The 10,753-nt window shown below is 48.3% G+C and overlaps 1 protein-coding gene across 1 annotated transcript in view; it reads left to right on the top strand.

Annotated features, from left to right (window-relative positions):
- Nucleotides 1–9,551: 9,551 nt before the first annotated feature.
- The window catches only part of LOC142584969 (protein Skeletor, isoforms B/C-like), a 32,640-nt gene continuing 31,438 nt past the window's right edge, over nt 9,552–10,753 (top strand). Inside the window, exon 1 of the mRNA XM_075695362.1 lies at nt 9,552–9,702. Within this exon, the coding sequence (XP_075551477.1) occupies nt 9,603–9,702 (100 nt within the window). The 5' untranslated portion in view covers nt 9,552–9,602. The remainder of the gene's footprint in view (nt 9,703–10,753) is intronic.

The raw sequence follows: 10,753 nt of genomic DNA, 5'->3' as shown, positions 1-10,753 counted from the left end.
ACATTCATGGTCCGTCTTATGTGACTAAAAGGCAGCTCTCCAGTTCTGAGGTCCCCTTTCAACCACGGACCAAATGTGCAGCTAGTCGCAGACATCCGACTACTCCACCATCACGCAATCAACAAGGGGCGCAACATCATCTATCAGTGGATACCGGGTCACTGCGGAATTTCTGGAAATCACAGTGCGGATGACGCCGCCCGATCGGCACAGGATGCTGCCCATGTTATACCAATACCACTGTCACGAACAGATACAGCCACAAGTCTTCGCTCCCTCGCCCGCGAGCTTACGCAGAATCTGTGGAACACCAGTGAATTCACGAACGCATGTCTCCACAGCTTGGATCCACGTTTGCAACTCCCTATACCACCAGGGTTACCACGAGTGGAAGCAACACTTCTGTACCCCTTGTGGCTCGGCATGGCATTCACGAACTCCTATGCATTCCGCATTGGAATGGCCGGCAGCCCTAATTGTGACACCTGCGGCTGCGAGGAGACGATTGAGCATCTCCTTTGTGACTGTTCCCGTTACAAAAGTGCCAAGAAAAGTGCCCGTGACCGCGCTCGAAAAACTGGACAATCGCCCCTTCACAGAGGAAAAAGCTCTAGGACACTGGTCCAGACGGGCTTCGGCACTCAAGGCCTTAAGAGCTTTGCTGAAGTATTTAAGGACATGCGAACTGTGCGACCGCCTTTGAATGTTGTAGGCGCGTAGTATCGCGTTACTGTGTGAATTTCCTGGTTTCCATTTTCTTCTTCTTTCTCCTTTTATTCCCTTTACCCCTTTCCCCAGCACAGGGTAGCCAGCCGGTACTTACACTGGCTAACCTACCTGTCTTTCCTCGCCTTTGTCTGCTCCTCTCCTTGGCGTAGTCACAGGCAGACCAAGCGCAGCCTTGAGGCTTTTCTGATTAATGCTTCCAATTTATTTTTCTCCCCCCTATTACAATTTAGCATAGCTACCACGTACGAGAAATGACACGTAATAAATGCGTGAACTAAGCGCATCGCACTTTCTTCTCCTAAACCCCTATGCCTATTAGAGATCCTTCTTATAAGTCTTATGGCCTCCTCCGTCTTCGTGGTAATACGCTGAATGATTCTAATGTTCGATCCGTTCGCTTCAAGTATAAAACCCAGACCCCTGATTGCTTCAACTTTGGGTATCAACGACCCTTCCCTAGTATGGATTCTAATGCAAGGCTCAACTTCCGCTACCCAACCCTTCGGCCTACGACCTAGCTTCTTAGATTTGAAGATTTTAGATTTGAAGTGGAGCACTTGAGCCCCATTGAGACCCAAATACTCCTCCGTAAGCGTTACCACCTTCTGCAGCCTAGCCTCAAGCTCTCCATGACTACAACCGGCACTCCATATAGTAACGTCATCCGCGTAGATAGAATAGCCAATATCCTGGAGAGCGTTCAGTGTATAAGCCAACTTCGACATCGCCAGATTGAATAACATAGGTGAGAGTACGGATCCCCGCGGAGTACCACAGCAACCCAATTTAAAGACTTCCGACTTTATCTCCCCAAACCTGAGACATGTCCTTCTATTCGGAAGGAAAGCCTTGACAAAATGGAAGAACCGCTGACCTATATTGAAGTCCGATAGCACCCGTAGAATGAAAGAATGTCGGATTTTATCAAAAGCTTTTTCCACATCAAGTCCAATTAGTGCTTTATTATTCCTTTTCCGCCGGTCAAGGAGCTGATGCTTAATCCTGATCATAGAATCCTGAGTCGAGAGGCCGGGCCGAAATCCTATCAGCGAGTACGGAAAGACTTTATTGCCCTCAACATAACGCGTTAGGCTATTTAAAATGACATGCTCAGCGACTTTGCCCAAACACGATGTCAGGGAAATGGGTCTGTTCTCGTTTCAGAGCACACATATTCAAAGCATCGGGACTGTATGAAAGACCGTAATCAGGTGCTCACGCAAGTTCAACGTCGCTTTCCTTGTCAAATGTGTCTGGCCCTTTCGTTAACACGGTTTAGCGCTAAGTTGAGCTCGAACTCTCCGGACGGTGTTCTAACTACACGTGGGCGCGACGTACATGTTGACCTGAAGTAGCAGGCAAGACGACTACTGTTTTGGCAGGAACAGCAGCGCCCTGGACGCCAGCAGGCGACTTACAAAGCTGGCGTGATAAGTGCCGCCAGAGGTGGTGCAGTCGTCGTCGCAACTCATCGTGAACGAGGTGAGGCCAACGGGAAACCGTCGGTGTATATAGGTCAGCACCTGTAGGGAAATATCACATAACGTTAGCTTGACGTGCTCTGCAAGTTCCACTCGGACCGGTGCATACCCACAACAGCTCAGCAGGAACGCCAGTCAGCGTATAGATTCTTTTCGCGGATCTGTTTGCTCTAGAGGAACGAGATAGCGCTTGCGACGACACGCCGCGTGTTGCCATGGCGGCAGCGCACGATTACGAAACCATTACCGCTTCTGAGATACTACTGTGCCATGAGCTGTAGAAGATGTAACTGCGTGATCGCTAGTGCACTGTGCTCCATTGACGCTGCAAATGTGGAACGGTAGAGCAAGGACATGTGCTGTAGCTGGCTGTAAAAATGGCTAAAAAAGTTATGGTGTCTTACGTGCCAAAACAACGATCTCATTATAAAGCGCACCGTAGTAGGGGACTCCGGATTGATTTTGACCGCCTTGGCTTTCTTGACGTTAACCGAAATCTAAGTATACGGGTGTTCTTGCGTTCGTCCCCATCGAAATGCGGCTGCCGTAGCCGGGATTTGATCCCGCCACCTAGTGCTGAGCAGCGCAGCAACAAAGCTACCAAGCGACAACGGCGTGTTGTGCAAAAATGTTGACTGGTACACTAAGGAATGGAATGTACCCGTGTGATCAAGTTCACAGACCGCTGCTACATGTATACATAAGCATTGCCTGTGCTGCTGGCCCTTCGCGATGCGCGGCTTTCCTCGAGGATAAAAGAATTCACCATTCCGCCAGCGTTGCATCGCTAAACTAAAAAAAAAATGGGCTTCAACCCTGGAACATCGGCAAGAGTAAGTACCGCTCGGTACACAGTGATAGAAGGAGCAGCGTCGCTTCTAGGCATGCTAAGTTTTTCGCACGTTATCAGCACGCATCCACTCCAACTCACTCGCAAACGTACGCCCAATTTAACGCCAACCTATCAAAAATAAGTGAATGGGCACACACTTGAGTCAATGCGCCGAAAGGTGGGTGACGGCGACTGCACCGACAACACACGAGTGTTCGTGGCTGAGCGTTTCTTGACTGTCCACAGAGTAGGTGAGTGACTAGCGATAATACGCCTTTGCTACAAGTTATTACAAAGTACAGAACATCTATAGTCCAAACCTTGTGCACAGCGAGAGCATGTCCATCACAAACGAGCGCACCTGCGAGTGATTAGGCAGAAAGTAAACAACGAGATAATGACCGCAGCGAGGGTCTTTACTGAGTTTGAAATATGACAAGACGCTGCGTAAAAGTAGCAGCCAAATAATGAACGAAGAACAGAACGCACTGATCCTGAATTAATTCATAAGCGGGAAGTTTGGACAGCTTCAAATTTCTCTCTCTCTCTCTACACACACACACACACACACACACACACACACACACACACACACACACACACACACACACACACACACACACACACACACATATATATATATATATATATATATATATATATATATATATATATATATATATATATATATATATATATATATATATAGCTAAAATAGAACTGGCGGAACTTTCCAAGTTAATCAACAAACGTAAGACAGCTGACACAAGGAACTATAATATGGATAGAATTGAACATGCTCTGAGTAACGGAGGAAGCCTAAAAGCAGTGAAGTAGAAATTAGGAATAGGCAAGAATCAGATGTATGCGTTAAGAGACCAAGCCGGCAATATCATTACTAATATGGATGAGATAGTTCAAGTGGCTGAGGAGTTCTATAGAGATTTATACAGTACCAGTGGCACCCACGACGACAATGGAAGAGAGAATAGTCTAGAGGAATTCGAAATCCCACAGGTAACGCCGGAAGAAGTAAAAAAAGCCTTGGGAGCTATGCAAAGGGGAAAGGCCGCTGGGGAGGATCAGGTAACAGCAGATTTGTTGAAGGATGGTGGGCAGATTGTTCTACAAAAACTGGCCACCCTGTATACGCAATGCTTCCTGACCTCGAGCGTACCGGAATCTTGGAAGAACGCTAACATAATCCTAATCCATAAGAAAGGGGACGCTAAAGACTTGAAAAATTATAGACCGATCAGCTTACTGTCCGTTGCCTACAAAGTATTTACTAAGGTAATCGCGAATGGAATCAGGAACACCTTAGACTTCTGTCAACCAAAGGACCAGGGCGGATTCCGTAAAGGCTACTCAACAATAGACCGTATTCACACTATCAATCAGGTGATAAGGAAATGTGGGAATATAACCAAACCTTATATATAACTTTCATTGATTGCGAGAAAGCGTTTGATTCAGTCGAAACCTCAGCAGTCATGCAGGCATTACGGAATCAGGGTGTAGACGAGCCGTATGTAAAAATACTGAAAGATATCTATAGCGGCTCCACCGCCGCCTTAGTCTCCCATAAAAAAAGCAACAAAATCCCAATAAAGAAAGGCGTTAGGCATGGAGATACGATCTCTGCAATGCTATTCACAGCGTGTTTACAGGAGGTATTCAGAGACCTGGATTGAGAAGAATTGGGGATAAGAGTTAATGGAGGATACCTTAGTAACTTGCGATTCGCTGATGATATTACCTTTCTTAGTAACTCAGGGGACCAATTGTAATGCATGCTCACTTACCTGGAGAGGCAAAGAAGGAGGGTGGGTCTAAAAATTAATCTACGTAAAACTAAAGTAATGTTTCACAGTCTCGCAAGAGGACAGCAGTTTACGATAGGTAGCGAGGCGCTACCTATCGTAAACTGCTGCAAGTGGTAAGGGAATACATCTACTTAGGGTAGGTAGTGACCGCGGATCCGGATCATGAGACTGAAATAATCAGAAGAATAAGAATGGGCTGGGGTGCGTTTGGCAGGCAGTCTCAAACCATGAACAGCAGGTTGCCATTATCCTTCAAGAGAAAAGTGTATGACCAGCTGTGTCTTACCAGTACTCACGTACGGGGCAGAAACCTGGAGGCTTACGAAAAAGGGTTCTACGAAAAGGGAAAGAATGATGGGTGTAACGTTAAGGGATAAGAAAAGAGCAGATTGGGTGAGGGAACAAACGCGAGTTAATGACATCTTAGTTGAAATCAAGAAAAAGAAATGGGCATGGACAGTACATATACTGAGAAGAGACGATAACCAATGGTCAATTAACGTTACGGACTGGATTTCAAGGGAAGGGAAGCGTAGCAGGGGGCGGCAGAAAGTTAGGCGGGCGCATGAGATTAAGAAGTTTGCAGAGACAACATGGCCACAATTAGTACATGACCGGAGTAGTTGGAGAAGTATGGGAGAGGCATTTGCCGTGCAGTGGGAAAAGGCCTCGTAACCAGGCTGAGTCCTAACCAGGCTGATGATGATGCTATATATAGGCCCGATTTAAATACAAGCACTGTATACACTACTCGCGCCGTTTGGACATGGCGTATTCAGTTCCGAAGGCGCTTACATGCTCTTCGAAGCTATGACCAAAGCTTCGTATCGTCCCCCGTCTCTCACATCTGCCAAAACAGAGGTTTGCTGAGCCGCACTGGGCGTCATGCACAACCAGTGTAAACAAGGAGGCAGCCGAGGCAAGCAATCGGCTGCCTCGGCTGCCTCGGCTGCCTGCAAGCAATCGGCTGTGTCAGCACGTGATCAAACATGACGGCGCCCACGAAATCGCCGCGGAAAGGGTCTATTGTGTACGTTCATACAAAGCTCAAACCCGCAGCGGGAGACAGAACGTTGTCTTTGCTCCGCCGTCGAGCCGATTCATAAAAGCGTTGATGGTGCGTCCACTCTGCTATCGTCGCTTTTGCAGCCACTTCGCGTCTTTAGAGACCCTGTAAATATCCGCGCGTAAGCCGCACATGCGCCGTCGATAGCGGAACAGCACGGCGGCAGGGGCGGTTCCGAGGGCGTGAATACGCCTTAAGAGTCCACTTTCTTCCACGTGAAAGAGTTTGCAAGTGCTTGTTATTCTTACTGAAGCAGTATAGGTATGGAATTTCCAATATTTGGCGTACACCTTTAAAAACTTGGGCATTTACTCTTAATATTCTCACGCAACCAAGTCGCGGTGCACATTCATGACCGAATGCTAACAGTAAATACACCAGATTTTAAAAAAAATCTTCACTGCTGACCTAGTTACCGCATGCGGGAATGCTCGAGTAACCGGAAGGGGTATACGAAAGGGAACAGCCTTTTCTTTTGCATTTTTTTATTTCTTAAGCATTGATGAAACCTACATTCATCATTATCAGCCTATGTTATATCCACTGCAGGACGAAGGCCTCTCCCTGCGATCTCGAATTACCCCCGTCATGCGCCAACCGATTCCAACTAGCGCCTGCGAAATACCTAATTTCATCGCCCCACCTAGTCTTCTGCCGTCCTCGCCTGCGTTTCCCATCGATTGGCACCCACTCTGTAACCCTAACGGCCCACCAATTATCTAACTTGCGCATTACATGACCTGCCCAGCTTTATTTCTTTTTGTTAATGTCAATTAGAATATCGGCTATCCCCGTTTGCTCTTTGATCCAAACCGCTCTCTTTCTGTCTCTTGAAGTTATGCCTAGCATTCTTCGTTCCATCGCTCTTTGCGCGGTGCTTAACTTGTTCCCAATCTTCTTTGTCAGTCTCCAAGTTTCTGCCCCATTGTTAGCATTGGTAAAATGTACTGATTGTGCACTTCTCTTTCAAATGATAATGGTAAGCTTCCAGTCAGGATCTGACAATGTCTGCCGTATGCCACTCCAACCCATTTTTATTCTTCAATGAATTTCCTTCTCATGATCAGGGTCCCCTGTGAGTAATTGACTTAGGTAAGCGTACTCCTTTACCGGCTCTAGAGGCTGACTGGCGATCCTGCTGCACTCTTGTTCCCTTGCCAGGCTATTGATCATTATATTTGTCTTCCGCATAATAAGCTTCAACCCTGCTCTTACACGCTCTCTGCTAAGGTCATGTTTTAGCAAACTATTTAGCTTGTATAGCGTAGTCATGTAGGACGTGTGTCTAGCGTTTGTATTAGATATACAGACGAAAGTTAAAAGCGTTTAGCGCTAAGCGCCTGTAGCGCTTCCGGGTATTGATTGAATAGCCTTCCCTTTTGTTTAGTGGCCGACTGCGGAGGGACATATCAATTGTTTGTGTCGCCTGTGAGTATTAGTGCGCACAATTTTTCGAGTTACGGTCACCTGTGCTGTTGTCATTGTACACCAGTAAACTTTACACCGTAGTTGTGCTTGTATACGCGAATAGCTGAGCCTGAGGGCACGCGAAATCGCGCGGGCTTCGGGGCGTATTTTGGTTCGGTTTGTGCGGCAATGATTGGAACAAATGCCAAACGCCTGAAACACGGTGTGCCTAATCGTCACGCTCGCCGGCATGAAAAGACTTGCTACTCGGGTGTGTGCGACGGGATTATGCGCGGAATGTGCAAATCCTACTCCCCTGTTAACGACGCTCAACCCCTGTACGCCAAGGAGTGGATTCACTCCCGTGTACCTCTGTGGGAGTTGGCCCGACGTTTCCTGACAAGGCCCTCTACCAGTGGTCAGAATGAGGATGCCCGGGTGGTGGAGGTTATAAAGAAAGCCAGCGAGCCGCCACATGTGGTCGCATCTTCTCTGCCTTTGCGTGTGGGTGCCCGCACGCTGAGCATTCTTATATTTGTTTTCCTTAGAGCGCACCGCTCACCCGTAACGATGTGTTAAACTTCTGTTATTTGTTTTTACGCCACCTCGTATTCCCTGCTGAACTCTTTCCAATGGTTAACCTGGTTCGTGTTCCTAGTAGACGCTGTAGAAGGTTCACAAAACCCCGTCCCTTTAACAGGCGTCTGAAGCTTTATATGCTGAGTTAGGCTGCTCAGGGAGAACAGCCCGCCTCCTTTTCCGCCGCTCTCTCTCTCTCTCTCTCTCTCTCTCTCATGTGACGGCTGCAGAAGAAGGCTAGGCTGGTGGTAGAGTGGGATGGCAGTCGCCTTCCATGACGGTGCTCCCGTCGCTGGAGGCAACACACGAATATGGTTATATGTGCAGCCACCTATGCTAGAGCTACCCGTGCGCTGGTTTACGGCTCTGGCCTCTACGTAATCACGCGACAAAACAACATGCGCTACCTAAATATCCTTACTCTAACAAATATACGTCTTCAAGCGTAATTTTATATTTTTTTTTGTAAGACGAACAGCTTTCTAGAAGCGCCCGGTTATTCGCTTACACCGACAATCATCGTCAGTGGTTTCTGCACTTCTTTTTTTTATTTCGTACAGCGGAAGATCGCTTTTTTGTGCTCGTAAAACCGTGGAGATGCAGGCGACGTGCGCTTATCTGTTTCCACAACATCCTGACATAGTAAACGCACTAGGCTCGTGCTTTGTGGAGCCCTGGTATCCTCGTCATAGGCAGTTACATAATGCAAGATATACGACTTCGCACATAAAGAAAAGTATTTTATTGTGGTTGTCGGAAGAATGAGTCGTTGCACCGTTTCAGTCTTTCATATTACGCGGCGCATTTACAGGAGAGCACGGTTCAGTTTTGGCTCGATGGATAAGCGAAGAGGATCAACGGGGGTCGAACAAAATATGTCTCAAGCTAGAGCCAGAGATTAAGTTCGGGCATATGTAGAGGGACGACAACTAAGACAAAATCATATTTGGCTAGATATAAACGGATGCGTTTGGGCCACGGGGTTCGTCAACTCCGATACCACTACAACAGTGAGCACACTGTATCGCCAAGTTTTTCACGGCAACGGCGAATGTCGTCGTTGAATGGTCGCTTCGCAGCGATGTCAGTTACACTTCACATGCTCGAGGAGAGAGAGAACAAGAGGAGAGGAATGTAAGCGGTGATGATATGCAACAAAATATGTTTGCTCTAGGTGCCTGACACCGATGAGGGTGCCCTACAAGAACAAAGCATTACGACAATAGAGCCTTTGAGACTAGCTCGTAACAAGCGACAATTCTCGGCGACAGATGGAGCGGCGCGGTTCTTCGAGAATTACGCACGAATACATGTTGCGACTTTGTCTGCAGGGACGAGCCGACTCGCAGACGTAGGCTCTGCCTGCAGTGCTCGACAGACCCGCCGGCGGGTGTGCGGGACCAGGCTGCGCGTTCAGTGGCGCAGCGCAGCGCGCCGGAGGTGCGTGACCGGCTCGTCCAAGCAGGGCAGCAGCATCCTTTCGCCAGCACACCGCTCTCTCTACCGTCGCCCCAGGGCCTGTCGACCTTGCCGGACCGGCGGCGTGGGGAGCTCTCAGCTGGCGAGCGGAGAGGGGGCACAGCGGGTGAGGCCGCCGCAGCAGAGAGAGACTTTTTATAAAGGGTCGGCGCGGTGCGACGCGAACTCTTCGCCCCCAGTCGGTACTTGTGGAGCGGTGTGCGATGAGTTGTAGAGCAGCCATGTCTTCTCCAAGGGCGAACGTCATCGCCGTGCTGCTACTAGTCGGTGCCGTAGCGCTTCTGCTGCCCAAGACGGAAGCAGGTGAGATTGGCCCGGGGCCATCTTTCGAAGCGACACACGCCGGCGACGCTTGGGGACTGCGATTTTATGTTTTGGCCGAGTGACGTCCTCCCGCCAACATTTAGTCGTGGCCTATGAAGCCTATCAACTTCTTCTATCACACTTTCTCGGGCACGCTTTTTTTTTTCTGTGGCATGGTACAGCTGCTGACCGACAATGTGCCCGAAGGCGCAGCGTACTGGAGAAGTCCTGGCAGGAAGATAAGCGTAACGTTTCCGCAGTGCAATAGCGATTCGGTTCTGCTGTTTCCGCGTGAGCTATTAATAGTTTGCATTTATGTGAACGTTAAGAAATGCGCTTTGTCAGTAAGCTACGTTTGCAGCGTCGCTTCGAGCATTAGAATGACGAGCGATGACCATCCCGCCGTTGACAGCGTGACATTTTCTACTGGCCTAAAGTCGCTTGTCTTCCCTAGCCATGGGAGGCACTGCATCACAAGGAGCCGTATTGCTCACGTTGAACGGTACTTCCGGGCGTAGCGACTTCGGATGACGGGAAAATTTTAGTTCCATTATAGGCTGAGATTGATTAAGGCGTGATGGGATACTCAAACGTAATTCTGAAGCCTTGTTCGAATATAAAAATGCTCAGATACGATAACATTGCCGCATGTATGTTACTGTTTAACAGCTCGCCATAGGAGAATGAGGAGGAGGAGGAAATAAAGAGAGAAGTCAGGGATGTTAACCAGAAGTGCGTTTGGTTGGCTACTCTACTCTGGGGAACGGGAAGGAGGAAATAGAAAGATCAGGCCTTAGCAGAAAGAAACGAACAAAGCAATCCGGCCAGAATGTTGACGCGAAATCACCGGCGCCAGTTCGTCCTGCCCGTGGCAGCTACTAGAAACATCGGCGTCATGCCGCCGCATTGAGAAACAACAGGCGTGTAAATAATTGCAGGGGGGTGCAGGAGATGTTACTTTTTTGATTCTCTTATGTGCCACATGTATCTTTCACACGAAATTGTAGTGAAGCTGGCTTAGCTTCTATGCCTCATGATGCACCTTGTATTA

The sequence above is a fragment of the Dermacentor variabilis genome, chromosome 6, assembly GCF_050947875.1.
Source record: "Dermacentor variabilis isolate Ectoservices chromosome 6, ASM5094787v1, whole genome shotgun sequence".
NCBI classification, from domain to species: domain Eukaryota; kingdom Metazoa; phylum Arthropoda; class Arachnida; order Ixodida; family Ixodidae; genus Dermacentor; species Dermacentor variabilis.
Note: the sequence above shows the minus strand (reverse complement) of the source record. Positions and strands in the feature narration are given on the sequence as shown.